Here is a 22,307-nt window from a genome sequence, read left to right as displayed (position 1 = left end):
TCTGCCCCCACTGACCCATTCCCCTACCCGCCCGCCCGCTCTCCTCCTCCTACACGTGGGACCCACCCCCGGTGGCCCCCACGTGGCAGCGGCCACGCCCGCGCGGCGAGCCGCGGGACGCGTGGAGCTCGCCCCGGCCCGCCGCGCTATAACAGTTTTCCGCCCACTCGCATTACCTCCCTTCGCTTTTCTCTATTTCTCTCTCTCTCTCCATCCGCGAGAACTCGTCGGGATATTTATGAGCGCTGGTGGAGTGGCGTGGCGAGGTGAGGAGGTGGCTGATCTCTCTCATCAATCTCCTCCGTCGCGGTCGCAGCTGCGGGAGTGAAGCCGCCCCGCGGAGCTAGCTAAACCCTAGCCACTGCCCGGGCGGAGAGTTGGGGTTTGGGTTGGTGGCGGTGGGCCGGTGGCGGCTCGGTGGCGGAGCTCCGGTGTGGGGTGGTGTGGGTGAGAATTCCGTGCGCAGCTGTTTTGGGATTTTTTTTTCTGTTGCGTGTGCGGGTGATGCGGGATTAGTTTGGGCACTGTTGCTTCTTCACTCGATTTTGGAGATTTTTTCGGGGGGTTAACTTTATCCGCTAGCTTTCTGGGGGAGTAATTTGGCCTTGCGGTGAGGTTGTACGACGCCGTTCTGATCGGCGCTCGGGTCCAGTTGCGTTTCGATTGAGTGAGGTTTTTCTGTTAATTCGGTTGGATTTTAAGGATTTTATTTTTTGTGGCTTTACTTAGCGAGGGTTCTGGTGTTCGTGTTCTGAATGGAACCGATGATCCTTAAGTGTATTTTGTTCTGTTGATAGGATCGCGCAAAAACCGGACGCCTGTATGGTTTCGATGTGTTTCTATTTTAGTATGACATTTTTTTTTGTCATTGGGAATGGGGAACACATAGTACGATGCATGATTAAAATAGTTTAAATAAAGTTGATCTTTATCTAAGAGCATTCATCTAATTGTAAAAAAACCACCAGCAGTAACACTATGGTATCTTCATGTGGCAGAATGGAATGGAAGTTATTCGATGATTTCCCAGGATTTTGACTAGGCCACAGATGGTTACAAGTTGCATTCATGGTCAAAATTGTGTCTGAACATAGAGATTCTTTGGAGTTCATAGACGAAGTGATTTGTTTTGTTCAATACTTCCACACTTATAATGGGTGCTGTCTGCTCAAGGAAGAGAAGCCAATTAGTGCACGAGGATGACTCTTTCCAGACATCTTCCAGGTTCTCAAAGACCAGCAGCTTGAAATGGCTGCTGCTTACACTGCCACGCAGCAATTCCGATGTCTCCCGCAAGGGCCAGGGAAAGGGCCCTGGTCGTTGCCCATCTCTAATGGAGCTTTGTGTGGCCAAAGCCTGCGAGGTACTTTGGTGTCTAATGTGTTTGATTTCACCAATGGATGCTGCCATTTTCACTTGCCTTTTGTTTAACGTCCTGGTACTTGCAGGATATTAACAAGTATTCTAGTTTTTCTGTATTGCCGAGGGATCTCAGCCAGCAGATTTTTAATGAATTGGTAGCGTCGAACCGTCTCACGGAGACATTGCTTGAAACTTTTCGGGATTGTGCACTACAGGTAAGATTGTTCATGCTTACAGGCATGACACATAATTTGGTCTTGTAACATATGAGTACTTACAAGACTTCAAGAAAAGAATGATGTTACAATAACAATGAGCTGGTATTCCTCACCAAAAAAAAGAAAAGAAGAGCTGGTATACTTTAGCAAGAAAGTAACAAATGGAACCAGTTTCATCAAACTATATATTTATTTAAGAGCAGGCTCTTAATTGCACTTCCTTTATTTGGAAGTCGAATTTTCTCAGCATGCGTAATTGATAATTAGCTTTTGTATTGGGAAGGTCATCTGATAATTGTCTATATAAGGCTGAGTTTTTCTCCGTGGGATAACAAATACTGCATACGTTTGACAATCAGGACATTGATTTGGGGGAGTATCCTGGAGTGAATGATGCTTGGATGGAAGTAGTGGCTTCTCAAAGGCATTCATTGTTATCAGTTGACATTTCTTGCTCTGAAATAACTGATAGTGGGTTATATCTTCTTAGAGATTGTCCAAACATGCAAAGCTTGGCATGTAATTACTGTGATATGATCTCAGAGCATGGCCTAGGAATCTTGTCAGGTCAGTAACATGCTACTTACTGAGACATGCTCTTATAGGACTAATTTGGGTCATCTTGGAGAGCTTTAAGCATGAGCTTAAATCTTTTAGCAGTGCCTTAAGATTATATGATTACAACAGAGATGGTTTTGGAACAGATTGTTAGTATATAATTAAACTCCTTATTTGAGAAACTTAACCCACTTGATCGCTTATTAGATAGATTAGTTTCTTCCTTGTATAGTTCTTGAATGTTTTGGCTGTTTGTCATGTTAACTATCCTGTTGAACTAGATATTCATGCCTTTTAAATATCCAGGTCTTTCAAACCTGACATCTCTCAGTTTCAAGAGCAGCGATGGTATTACTGCTGAAGCAATGGAAGCATTTGCTAATTTAGTTAATTTGGTAAATCTTGATCTCGAACGATGCCTAAAGATTCATGGTGGCCTTGTTCACTTAAAAGGTACCTCAGCTCCTAAACATCACATTTTATATGCTTACTACTGTGGGTATGTAGAATTCTAAATTGAATTTTTGTAGTCCTTTTGGCTTTCACCCCTCCCCTCCCTACCTGAATGTCATAATCCTGTCAGGTTGCAACTTCAACTGCCTAGAAATTGATAGTTTGGTATATTGGCTGCATTTATCCTTTTACAGGCCTCAGGAATCTGGAGTCACTCAATATGAGATATTGTAACAACATTGCAGATTCAGATATCAAATACTTATCAGGTAACAACAGCACATATATTTATTGGGATCCCATATTTATTTCCTTTGATATTCCTGCTTGACATAGTATAACTGTATAAGGTGCTTTTTAAGCTCCACTTTTTATAGAAATTGAGCTATTGTTATTTTAAACTATAAGGAATATATATCACTCTTTATCTCATCCTTTCCAGGCTGACAAGCACCTTTCTTTTGCGCAGATCTCACAAATTTGAAAGAATTGCAATTGGCTTGTTGTAGAATCACTGATCTGGGTGTTTCTTATCTTAGAGGTAAACAGGCCCATAATTTTAATCATTCTTGATTAGGACATTGATCTTTCATTTTTAATGGTTGAACAACCAAAAGACGAAAGAGTCATCCTTCTGTTTTGCGTTTTATGGGTGTACTCATGATCTCCATTTAATTGTTTACCTCTGACCTTATCTAAAGCTTCTCATGTTTTCTATTTGTCATTTGTTTTCTCTAGGCTTGTCCAAGCTAACACAGTTGAATTTGGAGGGCTGTCCAGTGACTGCTGCCTGTTTGGAAGCTATATCAGGTCTTGCAACTTTTCTTAATAGTGTATTGGGATACTACAATTGGTGGCAGTGTTCACCTCTTTCAAAGCACCTGATTGCATCTAGAGAACACCATAAAAACACAACCTTGTGTGTCATTTCCTTTTGTAGGATTGGCTTCTCTGGTGGTGTTGAATTTGAGTCGGTGTGGCATATACGGTGAAGGCTGTGAAAACTTTCAAGGTAATTGTAATGCCAACTGCTGACAAACTGGAATAATGCCAACATACATGTTTTAAGTAAATTCAGGTGAGTAGTAAATATGGGGGCATTGAACGATGTTTGCATAAAAGCTGGAAGGATGTTTTGTGAGCTTTGTATGTTCAAGATATAATTATCCATGGAACCTTTTGTCATTGTTATACACTGGCAGTTGTAATAACTGATGACGTGAACTCTAGTGAAAATAATTGTTGACAGAATTACCTAATATTATGTTTCCACCTGGTTGACACCAGCTCGAAAAGTTTATGCCCTGCATATCTGTTCTTCTATTCATTACAACAGTTCTGCTTTGCAGGTCTTAAAAAATTGAAGGTTTTAAACTTGGGGTTCAATAATATCACAGATGATTGTTTAGCACATCTGAAAGGTAAGACTAAGTTCTTGTTAGAACTTTATTTACATTTAAGAATATGGATGTTTATGCAGGAAATATAAGTGGTGCAGTCAATTTTTTCTCTGTTGTTTAAGCAATATATCTGGCTTCATTATGTTAGCCAGTAGGCACTAGTGAATATTTCCTGTAAGGATTTTAAAAATATATTTGGATGGAGAAATGAACTTGGTGATATTTATCATGAAACAGTGACATTTCTGGTAGAAGTTCGTAATATTAACCATGCAATTTTGAAATTGGCAAATTGATTGTGGTTTGAGCTTTCAATGCCAAATTATTGGAATAAAAGAGGCATTATACTGATTGATATGTTATATATATTTCTCAAGAATGTTATCATAGACTGGAGAGAAAAAGAAGATAGAGCATGGTATTTTGTGGTACATTGTGTTGTGTACATAGAAACTGAAATATCACTTTAAAGTCACACAACTATTATTGGGTAGCTAACTGGTAACATTTGCTGCTTCTAGAGTTGATCAATTTGGAATCTCTAAACTTGGACTCATGCAAGGTTGGAGATGAAGGCTTATTACATCTGAGAGGTGAGCTAGTTTTTAATCATTTTCATTTTTCAATACTCTTACATAATTTGTTAGAATTATCTGCTCACTCTTACCTTTTCACCTTTCAAAAAAAAAAAAAAACTTACCTTTTCAATTTTGCTCCCAAAACATGTTGAAGCCAATAGCTTAGAGTTTAATTTTCTTGTTACTTGTGATTTTCAATAGTACGATACAGTTGTCAGCCGCACTTTGTTCCTTGTGTCTATAGTATTTATGTCAGCCTGTACCTGTTATAACTGCTTTTCTGTGTATTGTACATTCAGTTGTTTAAGAGCATTACTTGGTTTGCTGATTATTAATTATTATCATTGTCTCGTTGGTGCATTTGTGATCTATTTACTGTGACTATATATGCCTTATGTTATGTGTAGGCCTTATGCTTTTGAAAAGTTTGGAGCTATCTGACACCGAAGTTGGAAGCAGTGGACTCCAGCATCTATCTGGTCTGTTTTCACTTATGAACAATAATATTTCTAGCTCTAACCCTTTTTAGCAGTTAAGTGCCATGCAATGTCATTCATGTTGTAAAACACTGGATAATAGGACTTATTCTGCATCTTTGGCATGAATAATGTACAAGATTACTTTTATGAAGTGTTTTCGGCAAGTGGCAAAACATAAATGTGTTAATGCTACAGTTTTATGTGCATCTTGTGATTGTTTTTATCATTTTATTTTCTTAATCTCTTTACTGCATGTATTGTAGATTTGTAGTATCTAGCATGTGAACAGTTACTGAATAATATGTTTGCAACCAGTGAATGTTCAGAAAAGTGAAATGATTAATACATGCTCTCATCGTATCCTTGTTATGTCTGATCATCTTAGAAAACTTGTCAAGTTGTGCAACGATTTTTGTACAGTTTTCTCAATCCGATTATAATGCTTAACTGGCACAACCTGCTACATCACAAATCCTCTGCAGTTATTTTTGTTATTATCTGTATTTGGTTGTCGTTGCACGGGCATTTGAAGCATTTGATTGGAAAGCTATTAAACTTTTACAGGCCTTCGGAATTTGGAAAGCATCAATCTCTCGTTTACGTTAGTTACTGATACCGGTATGAAGAAGATATCTGCACTGAATTCACTGAAGTCAGTTAATCTTGACAATCGGCAGATTACTGATGTTGGCTTAGCAGCACTTACAAGTATGTATTATATGCTACAACTTTGGTAATGCATGATACTTCTTTTGTACGAATTGCACTAATATAATAATGATCAGTATTGGTTGGCGCTAACTGCTAGCTGCAGTTTTTTTTTCTTCGCAACTTTGTTTTGGATCTCACTGATTATGAATTTGTGTGGCATTTGCTGAATTTTTCCATGCCTTGTTTTTTATTTATGTTTGATACCTTGCATCTCGTGGGGGTTTTGGTGTAATTTTGCAAGATCATATGTAACTTGATCTATTAACATGCAGCGAGTAGTTGCAAATCCTAATTTCAATGACACTTTATATTAGTTTTGATCCTTGGGAGGTAATGCAGGTCTCACTGGGTTGACTCATCTGGACCTTTTTGGTGCTAGGATAACGGACTATGGCACAAGCTGCTTCAGATGTAAGGGCATACTCTGAAACTATTTCAATTTTAGAATTATTATACTAAATTGCATAATTGCGTCCATTTTATTGAGACGACTCTCTGAATTTGGTCTTCGGCTAGCTTAGAATCATCTAGAAAGTATCTATGTTGATTACTTGGTTGTACCTGTGTACCTCGAAGAGTCAACTACATTATACAATGCTACATCAATGTCAATACAAAATGGATTTATTAATGTTAGCTACAACAAAATGAGCTTGCAATTTTTTTCGTCCAATATTTATCGGTCTGATCTGTACCATGGTAAATTGGTACTAGGCAATACACTTGGTACTAAATGTATTTTGCTCCCTCTGAACCCTGTCAAGTAGACATATCTATAGATAAGTGTCTTATAAGCATAGTGGCATATGATTTTAGCAGCATTATCAGAAATATCAGATTGATTATCATCTGCTGAATCCTATATGTTCACGTGGCACATCAGCTAACATGATCTATGCTATTTCAGTTTTTAAGAATCTTGAATCTCTTGAAGTCTGCGGTGGGTTAATTACTGATGCTGGAGTGAAGAATATCAAGGATCTCAAAGCTCTGAAGCAACTCAATCTTTCTCAGAACGTTAACCTGACAGACAAAACCCTGGAGCTGATTTCTGGTATTATTCCTCCGTGTCAAATATGACGTCCCTATGTGCCCACTCTATTGTTGTCTATCTGTGCTGTTATCACATGACAATATGACATGATTGCCCGGTTTGCAGGCTTAACTGCTTTAGTCTCGCTGAACGTCTCCAACACTCGTGTATCCAATGCCGGCCTCCGCCACCTGAAGGATCTGCAGAACCTGCGCTCGCTGTCGCTTGATTCCTGCAGGGTCACGACAAGTGAGGTGAAGAAGCTGCAGGCGACGGTGCTCCCCAACCTGATAAGCGTTCGACCCGAGTAGCTGGACACTACATGATCACCTGTAAATAATCATCTGGATGGCTTCATGTAGATAGCTTTGCAAGGGCCTGGATTGAAGCCAGATTAATAAGTAAAGTCTATGGTAGCATTTGTTGGCCTAAAACCGGGAGACGTTGGCCCAACCGGGAGAAAGCCTTTCTACACCCCAAAAGCTAGCTCATGAGGTGAGGGACCCCTCCCCTTTTAAGTTGGTGCCACTCCCCCTAAACTTTCAATGTGGGACTATTCTCAACAGCATTTACTAGGTCCTTCCTGCTCCGTTTATCGGGATCTTTTCGTTTTCAAGTACTGAAAAAATTACTTGTATTTCCTTCACTCCGTGTACCCTCCAAGGCGTGACGGGAAGGAACAAAATTGTAAATATTGCGCTTCCTCGCCATTGTGGGATGCTTATGTGTAGTGTGGTGTACAGTGCCGCATTTTCTGTGGCAGTTTGTGATGTCATTGTGCTTGGGTTTCTTCTTTCTTCCGCATTGGCTCTCTGTCTCTCATTTGCTCTGTTTTACTGCAGGTTTATTAGACTAATAGCATGCAGGGTGGAACTGAAGGAATAAATTGGACAACGTACTATTATGCTATTCAGAAGCACTTAGACCGTTGACAGGGGAAAGACCAACATTTGGATACGGGAACAATGGCGACGGAATGAACGATGGGGCACAATGTATGGATTACCTCCAACTCGTAGGTGAACATATCCTATGTATACAAGATTTCCGTACATATCAACTAGCAAATCTAAAAAAAAACAGACATCTACTCCTAATAGTACTGCACATATATGTAAAGTGTTACTACCTCCGTTTTTTAATAGATGACGCCATTGACTTTTTCTCACATGTTTAACCATTCATCTTATTAAAAAAATTATGCAAATGTATAAGATATAAATCACACTTAAAGTACTATGAGTAATAAAACAACTCATAACAAAATAAATTATAATTACATAAATTATAAGATGAATGGTCAAACATGTGAGAAAAAGTCAACGGCGTTATCTATTAAAAAACAGAGGGAGTATATTTAAATTCATTATATTTTAATCATAAAAAAAATGAAAATTTTGACGGTTTTAAGAGTAAAAATCTGTCAGAATTGTCTTTTTTGTTATGGTTAAAATATAATAAATTTGAAGATAAAATTTCACATGTATGCATAACATTATTAAAAGTATGTGTCTAATTTTTTACTGTGACATTTGCTAATTCGTATGCACGAAATGTGCACAGTATATGTTCCCAGCTCGTAGAACGCATGGAGGCGGTGCAACTGTGTTAGGAGCAGTGACGGTAAGCAGGTTTTCGCTGCCCATCAGGCCGTCACGTCCTAAGATTCTGAACATGACCAAAGCAGAAATGTACAGTCCAGTCCAGTCCGGCACAAATGCACAATGGCTGCGGCACAGCTGCAGATCACGATAGGTTGCCGTTGTCGCTGCACATTTTCGAAGGTTTGTAAACTCAGGAGGCACCGGCGATTGTAACGAACTGAGCTGACAGTGCGGATCACGGGATCAGTCAACTCAAGCACACGCAACACGTATATATATATATATATCGCGGCCTACCGTTCAAACGTGGCCACATGCGCGTGCCAATTCAAACGAGTGGAGCAGCAGCTAACTTAGCCATTGCAAACATTGCCATGGAGCAGAGCGGCCGCGTCGCCGTGCCGCTCACTGCCTTAGCACTCCTCGCCGTCGTAGCCGCCGGCGTCGCGCTGCCGCCCGCTCCTTCCTCCGGCACCGGCATCCAAGACGGCCGCGGCAGCGAGCACTCACTACGGCACGTCCCGGACGAACCCCAGAAGGCGCCGCCGACGAGTGTCCATGCTCGACCAATCAACAAGAAGGTAATTTACTCGCGCACGTCGCCACGTGACACGCGAATGGAAAATGTTCACTGCAAAATCACGCTGCATTGATCGGTGGCTTGGTGCGTATAGCAGGTGACGCGAGGCAAGATCGAGGCCGGCTTAGCTCGGTCCCGGGCGGCCATCCGCCGGGCGGCTCGCGCGACGCCGCCGTCCGACGAGAGCATCCGCCGCCGCGGCTCAGCCTCCACGGTCGTCGCCGCGGCGGGCGACGACGACTACGTGCCGCGCGGCGCCATCTACCGCAACGCGCGTGCATTCCACAGGTACGTACGTACACCGTCGATCCATCGATCCACTCCTCTACCGTTGTTGCAAAAACCGATGTGCATTTGCGATTAGGAGCTACGTGGAGATGGAGAGGAGGTTCAAGATCTGGACGTACAGGGAAGGGGAGCCGCCGGTGGCGCACATCGGGCCGGGCACCGACATCTACTCCATCGAGGGGCAGTTCATGTACGAGATGGACGACCCGCGGAGCCGCTTCGCCGCGCGGCGCCCCGACGACGCCCACGCCTTCCTCCTCCCCATCAGCGTCTGCAACCTCGTCCACTACGTCTACCGCCTCAACGCCACCGGCGACCTCGCGCCGCTGCGTGGCCTCGTCGCCGACTACGTCCGCGTCGTCGCCGAGCGCTACCCCTACTGGAACCGCTCCCGCGGCGCCGACCACGTCATCGTCTCCTGCCACGACTGGGTACGTACGTATGGACCACTTGGAGATGGATTTTTAATTCATCCCTCGATATCCTTTGATTCTTACATTACCACCTAAATAATTATAAAAATATAAAAAAATAATAAGATAGATAATATGAGATATATCACACTGCAAATATACAAAGTTAATTTCGATTCTACAAGTTATAATAAAAACAACAAATTAAATTGAACATGTTAACATATATTCTCAGTTATATTTGTTATTTTTGTTAGAACTTATAGAAATCGAATTCAAACGGTTATTTTTGTTAGAACTTATAGAAAACGAATTCGAATTTTTGAACTTGTAGGTTTGTAAAGTGATATATTCACATTAATCTATATTTTTAATATTTTTTTAAAAAAATTATGATTATTTAGACAACATTTAAGCACTCTAAGTTTGTTCCTGCAAGAATTAATTAATTTGTGTCTCGATCATATCACTGAAACTAAGTTGGCCGGTGATGCGCAGGCGCCGATGGTGACCAGCGCGCACCGGCAGCTGTACGGCAACGCGATCCGGGTGCTGTGCAACGCCAACACGTCGGAGGGGTTCAGGCCGCGGAAGGACGCGACGCTGCCGGAGGTAAACCTCGCCGACGGCGTCCTCCGGCGCCCGACCGCGGGGCTACCGCCGGAGAACCGCACCACGCTCGCCTTCTTCGCCGGCGGCAGGCACGGCCACATCCGCGAATCGCTCCTACGGCACTGGCTGATCGGGAACAAGGGCGGCGCCGCCGCCGACGGCGACGGCGACGGGGACATGCGCGTCCACGAGTACCTCCCCGCCGGCGAGGACTACCACGCGCAGATGGCCGCCGCGCGGTTCTGCCTGTGCCCGAGCGGCTTCGAGGTGGCCAGCCCGAGGGTGGTGGAGTCCGTGTTCGCCGGGTGCGTGCCGGTGATCATCTCGGAGGGCTACCCGCCGCCGTTCGGCGACGTGCTGGACTGGGGCAAGATGTCGGTGGCCGTGCCGGCGGCGAGGATACCGGAGCTGAGGGCCATCCTGCGGCGGGTGTCGGAGCGGAGGTACCGGGTGCTGCGCGCCCGGGTGCTGCAGGCGCAGCGCCACTTCGTGCTCCACCGCCCGGCGCGCCGGTTCGACATGATCCACATGGTGCTCCACTCCATCTGGCTCAGGCGGCTCAACGTCAGGCTCCCCTACTGATGATCAGTCGATGCTGTCGATTATTTATCTGCGTGTAACATGTGTGTAATATGTTTTTCCTCGACGATATCATCATTAATTTTTAATTTTCGGTATGTTCAAAAATAGATAGTAAAGTGTTTTTCAGCATGCTCGTTGCCCCCCCTTGGTAAAGGGGAAGCTATTTTCATCCCTCGAGGGGATATCGAGGTCCCCTCGTTGGTAAAGGGACAATTACTTGGGAGGAACGTCTTGCAAAAAGGCAAAAACCAAATATATCAACATATGTCCACACTTTATATTTTCCCAATAGACCTTTAGTACTCACTAGTCACTACTCGGTAGGCACAAAATGTGGTAGTAACAACCTAGGCCCCTTAATCTCAACATCATGTATATTGTTGCAAGTCGTGTAGCCCATACCGAAAGCTTCTCTACCAAATAGAGATCACAATTATCACCGATTCATTTTTGCATATTTAGTCATTACCAACAAGATTGATATCCAAACGTAGACATGTAAGGATATAGTAACTGAATCAAGGCGTAGACAGTTAACGAGGTTCCATGTCATAGGTTCATTTTACATTAGTGGAGTAGAGTTCTGTCAGCGAAGCCTTGGGCTTAGTGCGAAACATGTTATTTGCAGCTGCTACATGTTTCGGTAACTTTGATAAGCAAGACTATTTACAGCAAAATCGTGTTTGCAGAACTCCAGTGGGTGGTCGTTTTCGCTCCCCAGCACCTGCGCATGGCAAAGAAACATCACAAACTCGAACCTTATGCAAGCTGAATTATGCTGCTGAAATTTTATATTTAGCAAGTATAGCATATGAAATCAAAAGGAGTGTCGTAACCAAGGGCAACAGAGGACGACTTTGGGGGTTATCAAGAGGCTTACTAGATCACAGTCTGCTGAAGAGAACACTTTGTACAGTTCAACAAACAGGTAAATACTCCCATTAAACCTGAAGAAGCTGGCTGGCGAATATCACTTTCTCGTCTTTGCAATGCCCTCAAGAACTCATCTGCGCTAAGGCTCCCATCCCGGTTTGCATCGAACACAAGGAAAATGACGTCCACCACTTTATCAGTCAAGTCCACTTCACAAACCTATAAAAAATGTTGTAAAGTCAATCAGAAAATGCAGCCAATTATGTGGGTGTCTTGGGAAGGTCCTACTCCCAAGACCTAGGACCTAGCTGTTCAGTTAGCACAGGGCTGGAAATATGAAACAAGCCAGTGATAGTCCAAAATAGCTTAAGACTTACATTAACATTAGCTGATTCAGACTACATCTTATGTCAAAAGGAAATAAACGGAATTATGAAGAATCTTACATGAGTTGCTGCACGTTTTAGATCCTGCTTGGTCAGCAAACCGTTTACTTTGCCATAGCTGAAGATTGCCATTGCAAATGGTTCTAATTTTCGCCGCAGATCAGCAAAAGCCTTGAACTCCTGAAGTTCAGGTAATAATTATGATGATAAAGAGAGACATTAAACCCAAGTACTACAATTGGAATATCTGGATAGCAAACTTTCAAACCTCAAAGGTAATGCGCAAATCCTTGAGATCAGGATAATCATCAAAATCATCAACTCTGTCAAGTAGCTTGTTTATGTGATTCATATCTGCAGAAGCAACCATGGATAATGCAAAGTCCTTCACAGATATTGTCTTGGATGATTTGACATCATAGTGACTGAATTCCAAGCGAACAATCTGCAGATAATTGAATGAAAAATTATGAGATATCAAGTATATACAATGATGACAAACCGGACCAGAGGCAATAACAGATTAATCACGCGTATACCCGCTACACAAATACACAGCAAGTAAATTTTTTACCCCTATGTTGTACTGGGGCATTCTATAAAATGTACAACACATTGGGTGTGGTATAGTAGTTCTGGGGTTTATAATCTCAACTTTATGTTTCTTTGTTGATCCCACTTTTGGTTTTCGATGGATTCTGAAATGCTGCTTTAGAGCAAGAACACAATGACAGTTCTCCAATTACACTAGGACAAAACAAATCAATGAATGTACAGGCATTGGACTTTGACCTTTGCATAGTGTTGTTCTTCAGTGGCAACACATCACAAAATATAAAAACAAGGAAATTCAGCAAATGTTGTGCTTGTATAATTATATTAGGGATGTGACATGTGGGTTGTCGAGGTGTTATTTCCTACCCTCCTTTACTTCCTTATGTGATTAGATAGTCTGGAAAAATTATTTACTCCCTCCGTCCCAAAATATAAGGGATTTTGGGTGCATATGACACATCGAAGTGCTATGAATCTAGACAGACAATGTGTCACATCCACCCAAAATCCCTTATTTTGGGAAAGGAAGTAGCTTTTAGTTCAAGTCTCTGAAATGCTGCATCCACAATAAGATCATTCGGAACCATAATGATGTTAATGAAACAAAGGATGAAAGTACAAAAAAAATATTTAGCTTTCAGTTCAAGTCTCTCATGTGTTGCATTCAGAATAAGATAGTTCGGAACCATAATTATGTTATTGGAACAAAGGATGAATTTTTTTTAAAAAAATCACCTCATCATGCAATTGCTTCAAAAAATTGGAGAACTTATCATAGCGTAACTGTTCATTGCCATCCTTGCCGAAGAAGTACTCAACCAGTCCACCATTTTCCACTGACTGACCAACCTTAAGACCAAAACGTAAACCATCCCTATGGGCAGCTCCTTGCCTATGATAGGACCGCATCAGTGCCATTACTTTCTTAAACTCTTCTTTGTCTATTTCCCTGCGAAATTCAAATGCCAGATTAGAGTAAAGAAATAGCATTAAAAAAAATTGCCAAATTGTCCATACCCTTCTTTACCATCAACTAACAAGTGAGATGATTGAACATGCTCATAAAAGCAGGTCTTTTCTGGACCACAAATTTAACTGCACATGAATTGTCACATGTAAACAACAATATATTCAATTTATCCTTGTGTAAATCCTAGGGAAAAGGGGATAGTATACTTATAGTACCTTTAAAGGCTTCAGCAAATAATAAAGTTCAGAAATTAGATGAAAAATGCATAAGTGAATAGATTAGGGCTGTCAAATCTTTCTTATTTAGCTCCCGGCAACCTTGCAAGCATGCAATGTTGATAGTAATTAACTGAGAATTTGATATACATTCGCCAGTGACCAATGACATTAATTTGTTTGCAGGACTCCTAGAGTTGAGGTTTGGCATAGGCTATAGGGGAAAACTGATTATACCAGAATGATGCTGCACATATATAGTTAGTGTATGGGTGGACTATTCCTTAGGTCTCGTGTGTAAGACTGTAAGGTCCTTCTATCATGAATGGGGGTTTGGCAATGGAGCATAGTAGCATACTGGTAATCTGTAAGCTCTATACACGGTATGATCAAGTCCATTCAAGAGAAGAGAATGTAGGGATGCTATCATAGAATATACATGCAGCCATCATAATTAAAGAAACATCAGTTAGTATAAATTAATGAAGTACACTTCAAACTAAAATTTGTAAGTGAAATACATTTTTTAATGAAAATGGTTAAGGTGCTTGTACAATTAAGGAATAGATGCATATAGATCTGAAGAGCACAGTATTTGGTTATAAGTTTACAACCAGGTCGAGGAGCTGGAGGATAGCTTACCCACTGTGGTCAAGGTCAAACATCTTGAAAGCTATGTTGAAACTTGATTCAGGAATGCTAAGCAATGTCACAAAAAAGATGTACCTGTCATGGCAAGCAGTTTCAGCAAATTCATCAAGTTACTTCTGCCTTCATTCAATAAAACAATAGAGCAGCATATAAAGTTAATGTCATACCATACCAGTGGCACTCATTAACCAAAATGTTCATATCTAAGCATTGGTGATTATTAGTTGCAATGACGTTATGCTTATGGCAACTTAATGTATGGTCCACACAATGTGTTTAAGGGAGGATTCAAACCCAATATGGCTAGCAAACAGACTGTTCTACTTGCCAATAGAACCTGGTGCATTTTCTGTAAATCACTACATGACAATAATTGTGCCGGGTGCAAACAATTCTGTCTGGTTCTGAAATTAGATACCACGCCTAAGGACACAAATCAGTGAGTCGCTACTTACTCGGCAAAGGAGATGAGCCCATCTCCGTTCGTGTCAAACAGCATGAAAAATTCAGACGGGGCACAGTGTAGCTCGCCAGGGTTGCGCTCTCCCCTGAGACTCCCTTCCCTGACAATTTTCGATTCAGATGGAGGAAAAACGGGGACAACCGCCCTCATCAAATCGGCGGGTAACATGTAAACTTCACCCTCTGGGTTCCGGATGGACGCGAAATATTCAAAGATCTTGCAGTAAAAACACCACACAATTATTACTACACAAACCAAGAAGAATTATCATGTCATGTTGTGTATACACAAAATTGCTCTGAATATGGCACATTGGTCGCTACCTTTTCAGGAGGGCTGCGCGTCCGAATCCTCTTCTCGTAGTTGAAGAACACCCTTCTGCGATACGAGTCTACATTCGAGGAAACATTGCGACGAAAATCATCGTGCCGTTTGTAAAATAGCGGATTTAAAATTTTTCAGAGGCGAATAACCGAGTAGCAAAATACTACTGGACAAATTCGCTTTTCACGCAAAATTAGTATCGACGAAAACAATGGGAATGAAACCCAGTCGCTCTCCCCCGCCATAAACGCGCCAAAAATCGCCCGCATTACAACCCAAAACAACACGCATGAACAATAAAAAAAACAAAAATCAAATGCCCTCACCTCCGAACAGGAACCTGCGCTTCTCCTCCCGCTCCTCCTCCTCCGCGACGTCGCCGAACGCCGCCACCTCATTCCCCGCCTGCCCGGAGTCCGCCAGCGGCCGCGGCGACGGCGGCAGCAGCCAGATCCCCAGCCCCGACCCGGCAGCCACCGCCACCGCCGCGGCCGCCGCCCCCCTCGCGTCGCGGCGCGGGGCCGCCGCGGCGGATGCGGAGAAGGCGCGGGAGGATCCGAGCCGTCGGATGGCGGAACGGACGGACGACGAGCGGGTCAACGCGGCGGCCATGGCGGTAACACAAAAAAAAAAGAAAAAAAACGGTCTCGTGAGGTGGGGGAGGGAGGAAGCGGCGATGCGGGGGCGAGAGGCGAGAGGAGGTGGTGGTGGGCGGTGGCCGAAGCGAGACGCAAGGAATTAGTAGGAGGAGGCGATTAGCGCGGGGGGCTAAGCTTGCCATTAATGGGCGTTTCCATTGGTCGTGAGACGCGGACTTGCCCCGGTTTTGTAGTGGACCTGGGAAAGTGGGAACCATACACGCAAAAGACAAATTGTTCCTTTTTCATTTGGAGCGTGGAGAACTGGAAATACAAACGTCCTGGATAAGGGCACTGGGATTATTTTCCTTGTTTTTGCTAAAGCCTAAAAGTCTACTATAATTTTGCCTTGAATGTATGGGTTTATATGCCATGTTAGAAGTACTATACCATAATAACAAGAACTCCTCGATTATTTCTATTGAGGTCCCCTTTGTTTTTTATTATATATCTTATGTGTACTTTTCAAACCGGAAAACAATGCATTTTTTATAAAATCTTCGGTTTCTTCAATACTCCTTCTATCCACAAGAGCTTGATAGCCTCTTCAATTTCTTTAGTACTCTCTCTACATGTAAGATTTAGACATATTTCATATTTTAGTTTTTCCAAATAAGTTGTTCGTATTTGCAGTCTCTATGCATCCAAAACTTAAATGGCGAGATAAATTAAATGTTTGAACTAAACTTGAGGAGTCATCTTAATACTGATTGGTTGCATGTGTGCATATACTCCTTGATCTTTGTTACATATATGCAAGATGATTTAATTTCTCCTTAGTATTGGTGATAAAGTAATAAGTGTAACTTTTTGTGGAAGGAGGGAGTACTTCGCTTCTTGTATTTTATAAGTTATTTTGGCTTGATACCTTTTCAATTGTGGTCCTCTTAGACATCATATAGGGTATGTGACTTCAACAAATTTGATGTTGTTATTTTGTTGGTTGTAAGTGTGATCTATATCAAGTGGCTAGTGACTTAGTGTTGCAGGGGATGCTCACTTGAGAGTTTTTTTTCTTTGATGAACTAAAATATGCTATAGTTCTTCCTAGGATATCTAATACCCTATATCTGAAGTTCTAGTACTCTCTCCATTTGACTATACAAGGCGTAACTTCTTTGGATGCAAAAACCAAGGAAGCTCCTATAATTACCGCAGAATTAGGGGTCTTTAAAACAACCAAAGCAAACTAACGAATAGTGTTTACTGCATGCATGCGCGGATGAGAATTACGGGATTCAAAGAGATGCCGATGCAACTGCCTTCAATGCATGCATGTGCGTGGACGAGACTAACGGAGTGGTGCTGCTGCATCTGCCGCCCTATATTATAGAACTTTTGAAAAAAAAAACAGTTATGCCTTGTATAATGGAATGGATGGAGTATTCATTTTGAGTTTGAATTAATGCCTCTTAACTGTCCATTGGTGTGGCCTCTCATTTGAAGTTGCGCTATCCTTCTTCACTGCTTGTTATTTTTTTTATATAAACTTTTGTTTAGTTGTCACGCCATTGATGTGGTGTTGCCTCCTAGACTCCCAATAATTGTGTGCAACATAGCTTTCTAGTTTGTTCTCAGGACTATTTGTGCTCGTGTTTCTTTCTCAAAGTTTCATCTAAATGTATGCTCTCGTTGTTCTTCTAAACATAGATATTAACTTTGAAGATTTTATTTTTGCATTCAACATTTGTAAATTGTGACTATTATTTTCATCGTTGACAAATCTAGCTAAAAGCTCATTTGATTTCATTCATTTTTGTGTTGTTGTTATAGTAATTATTTTGTCTATTTTCCTTGTTTTGCTAGTAATTTTCTTGATGTGTTTTACCTATATAATGTACTGCCTTCGTCCTATAATATGAAAAATTCTAGTTATGAATCTGAACTAGTGTTCGTCTAGAATCATAGCTAAAAGTTGTTATATTTTAGGATAGAGTGAGTATTGGAGTAGAAATTTATATTGAACTTAATTAAGTTTTACATGTCCTTAATTTGGTGCTTGTTCTAAGAACCTACATTGATAAGAAATGCCCATTCACCGGTACCTTAACAATTAGTAGTTGCATTATTGCAAGCTAGAACACGACACAATGCTAAAATGAACAGGACTATCATCATTGTAGGAAGTAGGAACTATCTTCACTTTGTCAAGAAGTATTAGAGGCAAGCAAGTCTACATTGTTTTTAATTATTATTTTTTTCACTTGGGTACGTAGTCACATAATATGATGTTGTAAAAATGATTTCCATTTCCATCGATAGGTATGAGAAGAGACACCCTAATATCAATGCGAACATTAATTTCCCCATGCTTTCGTGTGAGGGAACGAGATCATGTGATCATCGGGCAGTGCAGGTAAAAGAAAGCTAGTGCACTATGCTTAATACCATTTCCTATCATATAAAAAATGCTTCAAAATTAGTATTTTCATTTGGTCATAGGGTGTTCGATTCCAAACTTATCTAAATATTTGCATATGCTTGATTGACTATACCACAAAATGTACCTTGTTAACACAACTTTCATCGAGGTTCAAATCATTAAAAGCTTTTCTTGCATATAGTAGATTGCTAAATGTTGGTTATGACTGCATTGCTAATGTGCCCATGCAGGCCACTGTCCAAGATTGCGAGGCTCAATGTTTTGAAGGTCATCCTAAGCTCCTAGTGGGGTCAAAGAAGGGTGCAGGAAAGAAGGCATTCACTGTTGCCCGAAGAAAGTATCAATGACTGAACATTCAATTGTGGTGCTAAACTGTTGAAAGAGAGGTGTAGGAATTGCGATTCTAAATTGTTGAATTAATTGTTGTGCAATTCATGTGTCATGTACACAAACATGATTGTGGGAAATGAAGGGGATTGCGGTTCTAAAATCTAAAACGGAGGTGTTGCTTACTCTGATGACTTTCTGGATTCTTTCGTATCTACTACTGTTAACAGTGAAATTTGGTAAGCCCGGAGTAGTCATTGGTTTAGAGTCAGCATCGGCTTCGAAGTCCTGAGATTAGCCGATGAGAGTTGTCAAGTCGTCAGTTGTCGGATTCTTGCTATATTCGGTTAAGGAAACTAATCTACCAAAGAAAGCTTATCCAGAAGAGACTGAGTTCGAAGAGAATGCGGCATGGCAAGTTATCTATTAATTAGGAATAGTTTGTTAGTTTCCTTTTATCTTTAGGAAAGTGTGTTTAGTGTCCTATAAGGACTTTATCTTTTCCTTTTATCTTTAGGAAAGTTTCTTTCTTGTCCGACAAGGACTTGTATCAACCCATGGGTATAAATATGTACACCCAGGGTCTATGTAATCTATCGCTACAATCAATACAATTCGGCGCATCGCCACCTTTTACCTTTTCTACTTTATTTTATCGTCCGGCGGGACTTGGCACCTGACGCGGGGCTGCATCGGTGTTTGATCTCTGGCTAAGGGGTAAGTCCAATGTTTCGTCGGCCCAGGCAATTGTATCGTCTACGTCGGCGTCGTTCAAGGCTGCATCAGTACATTCGACCTCTTGGATTGCTCTGATTTGGATGGTATATTTGCCTACCTATTTATCATATGTCTCTGTTAATCTAGTCTTAGCATATCAATTTAGCTCTATCGGCTGCTTCTCATTTTAGGGTTTCTGCCGGTATTGGCTAAATTGTGTTGCTAGATTAGATTAGCTTAGGCATCTACCACCCTGAAAAATCAGTCAACGGCTTGATTGTCTAGATATTATGTTTCTTTTCATACTTAGTGCTGCATCAGTTAAGTTTGATCTACTAAGTCGTGCTTAGAACCATAATCTCTAGCCTGCTTCTTGATTGCCAATCAGGGTTTCATCGGGGTTTCAGTCGGTGAGTTATCTGAACGTTGCATCGGCTCATAAGGATTGCATATACATATAAGTTGGATTTAGCCGATGACAACAAAGGTTTCACTGTTTAATCTAATCTTGTGGATTTCATGACATCGGACCTCCAGCCGATGTGTGCTTTAACCTTCGGATCGATGCTTATTTATCATATCATTATTTGCCGATTGGTTTATGTTGTTATTTTATTACATCATCATCAGCTGATTGCCTTTATATCATTATCTACTTTGGACATATAGCCGATTGCTTAAACCCTATCGCTATCGGCTGGTATCAACATCGGCTATTATCGGCTAGAACTACTCCATCGGCTTGTCAGCCGATCGGCTGTTTTGATCTACTATTTGCATATCTTGTCAGTTGCAGGATCAAACTGACTGGCACGCCCGCACTTCATCAAGATTTGGACCTGCACTGGAGCTAAGCAGATCTCTCAGGCCGATGTGTTCGATTTTTTTCGTCAACAACTACCCCATGGAAACACGTAACCAAGCCATGAAACCATCCAAGGATTGGAACCCCATGGAAACACGTAAGCAAGCTATAAAATCAACGAAAAGGACGTTCATGTTTCCGGATATCCGATGCAATAGGATTTAGGTCCTCATTGGTTGCTTACCACTTTATATAAGCCATAACGGCTTATTAACTAGTAATAAAAAAATATGAATAAAACTTTTAAATATGTGTTCTTAATAATTTAAAAACCAATATTGAAGGAATTTATGTTGAAAAGGCATCTAAATCAAAAGTTTCAAAATTTAAATTTTGGCAACAAACTGGTATAAGTGATAGCGCAAGCAATAAGACCCTTACCTTCTTACCTTGGTGGACAGCGACACGGACAAAGCTCCAAGCCTCGATTACGATCGGTGCTTCACACTGGCAATCTACCATGCCGTAGACTGTACCCTTCTACTACCTCTTTTGTGCTAGAAAGAGTTTTAACCTTGGGGAGCAAGGAAAACATGCTTATCACACCGAGGGTGTGTTTAGTTCACACTAAAATTAAAAGTTTGATTGAAATTAAAAACGATGTGATAAAAAAGTTAAAAGTTTATATGTGTAGAAAAGTTTTGATGTGATAAAAAAAATTAAAAATTTAAAGAAAAAGTTTAGAACTAAATAAGGCCAGACTCGGCCAAAGCTATCTGCCGAGCACACATCAGTCCATCACCATAGGGGTCGTTCTGGACTGCTCTCGAGCATTCCGGTGGTTTGTACTCGTACTCGTAGCAGGGAAAGCGCCTAGTGGGAATGTGTGAAACCAGATCACTGTCTTCTCTGAATCCTGCAGTGATACTCGCCGTTCAGATTTTCAGGTTGAACCCCAGTCCCAAGTTACCGACGAAAACGGCCAGAAAACCGCCAAAAGCACACAGTAAAAGAGATGTACGGAGTACGTCCATGCAAGTTAGCTTCACGTGCAAGTCTCCACGTATAGCACAAGGCCGGCCCCAAGGAGCAAGCAACCAAACCAAAGCGCTCGTTTTTAAGCGCTCCAGAGCCCTCCACGTAGTAATCTTATCCTCTATACTAACCTCTCTAGCTTCTTCAGTTCTTCTCCAAACCCAACCCCCCCAAGAGGCCAAAACCCTCTCCTATATAGCCACACTCATCCTTGCAATTAGCTCAACTCAGCTCAAGTTGGCAATTCATATCAAACAGATAACATCAGTAGTTCGCAGCTAGATCGATCGTCACAGCAACACAATCACCACGACGACGATGGCGGCGGCGGCGGTGGAGAAGAAGAGCGGGAGCGAGATGACGGTGGTGCGGGGGCTGGACGTGGCGAGGTACATGGGCCGGTGGTACGAGATCGCGTCGCTGCCCAACTTCTTCCAGCCCCGGGACGGCCGGGACACGCGGGCGACGTACGCGCTGCGGCCCGACGGCGCGACGGTGGACGTGCTGAACGAGACGTGGACCAGCAGCGGGAAGCGCGACTACATCAAGGGCACCGCCTACAAGGCCGACCCGGCCAGCGACGAGGCCAAGCTCAAGGTCAAGTTCTACCTGCCCCCCTTCCTCCCCGTCATCCCCGTCGTCGGCGACTACTGGGTGCTCTACGTCGACGACGACTACCAGTACGCGCTCGTCGGCGAGCCGCGGCGCAAGGACCTGTGGATCCTGTGCCGGCAGACGAGCATGGACGACGAGGTGTACGGGCGGCTGCTGGAGAAGGCCAAGGAGGAAGGGTACGACGTCGAGAAGCTGCGCAAGACGCCGCAGGACGACCCGCCGCCGGAGAGCGACGCCGCGCCCACCGACACCAAGGGGACGTGGTGGTTCAAGTCGCTCTTCGGCAAATGATCGAGAAATTCTCAGCGGCCGATGGATGGATCAGAGGACGACGATGTATAGCTATAGTATGAATTTGCCTTCAGTAGCAGTGGAGAATAAAATGGACTTTTGGTGTGAGTGTGTTCTTGAGGTGATTGTGTGTTTGTAATGCTGTGCTTTACAGGAATTAATGGAAATGAACTCTTACACGTGCTTAA

General features: G+C 42.3%; 4 protein-coding genes across 6 annotated transcripts; 3 read left to right on the top strand and 1 right to left on the bottom strand.

The window, feature by feature from the left end:
- The first annotated feature begins 184 nt into the window (after positions 1–184).
- Positions 185–7,592, top strand: LOC4329969 (uncharacterized). Of its 3 annotated transcripts, none has more exons than XR_010739431.1 (16): positions 185–447; positions 999–1,363; positions 1,449–1,577; positions 1,940–2,147; positions 2,445–2,591; positions 2,786–2,860; positions 3,061–3,132; positions 3,330–3,401; positions 3,532–3,603; positions 3,941–4,012; positions 4,513–4,584; positions 4,977–5,048; positions 5,613–5,781; positions 6,099–6,170; positions 6,667–6,813; positions 6,919–7,592. XR_010739431.1 is itself a non-coding variant. In XM_015770495.3 (16 exons), the coding sequence occupies exons 2-16, from the start codon at positions 1,154–1,156 to the stop codon at positions 7,101–7,103; spliced, it is 1,749 nt and encodes a 582-aa protein (XP_015625981.1). In that variant the 5' UTR covers positions 185–266; positions 999–1,153; the 3' UTR covers positions 7,104–7,592. The 3 variants fall into 3 exon arrangements, 2 of the variants coding, with proteins under 2 accessions (XP_015625981.1, XP_015625980.1); XM_015770495.3 differs by having other exon boundaries at positions 185–266; positions 5,613–5,756; XM_015770494.3 differs by having other exon boundaries at positions 5,613–5,756.
- Positions 7,593–7,634: 42 nt separating this feature from the next.
- LOC107276370 (probable glycosyltransferase At5g20260) lies at positions 7,635–11,000 on the top strand. Its single transcript, XM_066307602.1, has 5 exons — positions 7,635–7,787; positions 8,356–8,977; positions 9,074–9,264; positions 9,341–9,695; positions 10,176–11,000. The coding sequence occupies exons 2-5, from the start codon at positions 8,711–8,713 to the stop codon at positions 10,869–10,871; spliced, it is 1,509 nt and encodes a 502-aa protein (XP_066163699.1). The 5' UTR covers positions 7,635–7,787; positions 8,356–8,710; the 3' UTR covers positions 10,872–11,000.
- Positions 11,001–11,292: 292 nt separating this feature from the next.
- LOC4329968 (calcium uptake protein, mitochondrial) lies at positions 11,293–15,931 on the bottom strand. The gene is made up of 9 exons (XM_015771793.2): positions 15,635–15,931; positions 15,308–15,375; positions 14,977–15,200; positions 14,513–14,596; positions 13,421–13,634; positions 12,399–12,575; positions 12,191–12,310; positions 11,752–11,963; positions 11,293–11,595 (listed from the first exon to the last, which is right to left on the bottom strand). Coding segments are annotated over exons 1-9 (1,386 nt in total). The 5' UTR covers positions 15,921–15,931; the 3' UTR covers positions 11,293–11,594.
- A 5,392-nt stretch (positions 15,932–21,323) lies between these two features.
- On the top strand, positions 21,324–22,307 carry LOC4329967 (temperature-induced lipocalin-1). The gene has a single exon (XM_015771794.3). It carries the CDS (start codon positions 21,532–21,534, stop codon positions 22,117–22,119), a length of 588 nt encoding a protein of 195 aa, XP_015627280.1. The 5' UTR covers positions 21,324–21,531; the 3' UTR covers positions 22,120–22,307.

The sequence above is a fragment of the Oryza sativa genome, chromosome 2, assembly GCF_034140825.1.
Source record: "Oryza sativa Japonica Group chromosome 2, ASM3414082v1".
In the NCBI taxonomy this organism is placed as follows: Eukaryota; Viridiplantae; Streptophyta; class Magnoliopsida; order Poales; family Poaceae; genus Oryza; species Oryza sativa.
Note: the sequence above shows the minus strand (reverse complement) of the source record. Positions and strands in the feature narration are given on the sequence as shown.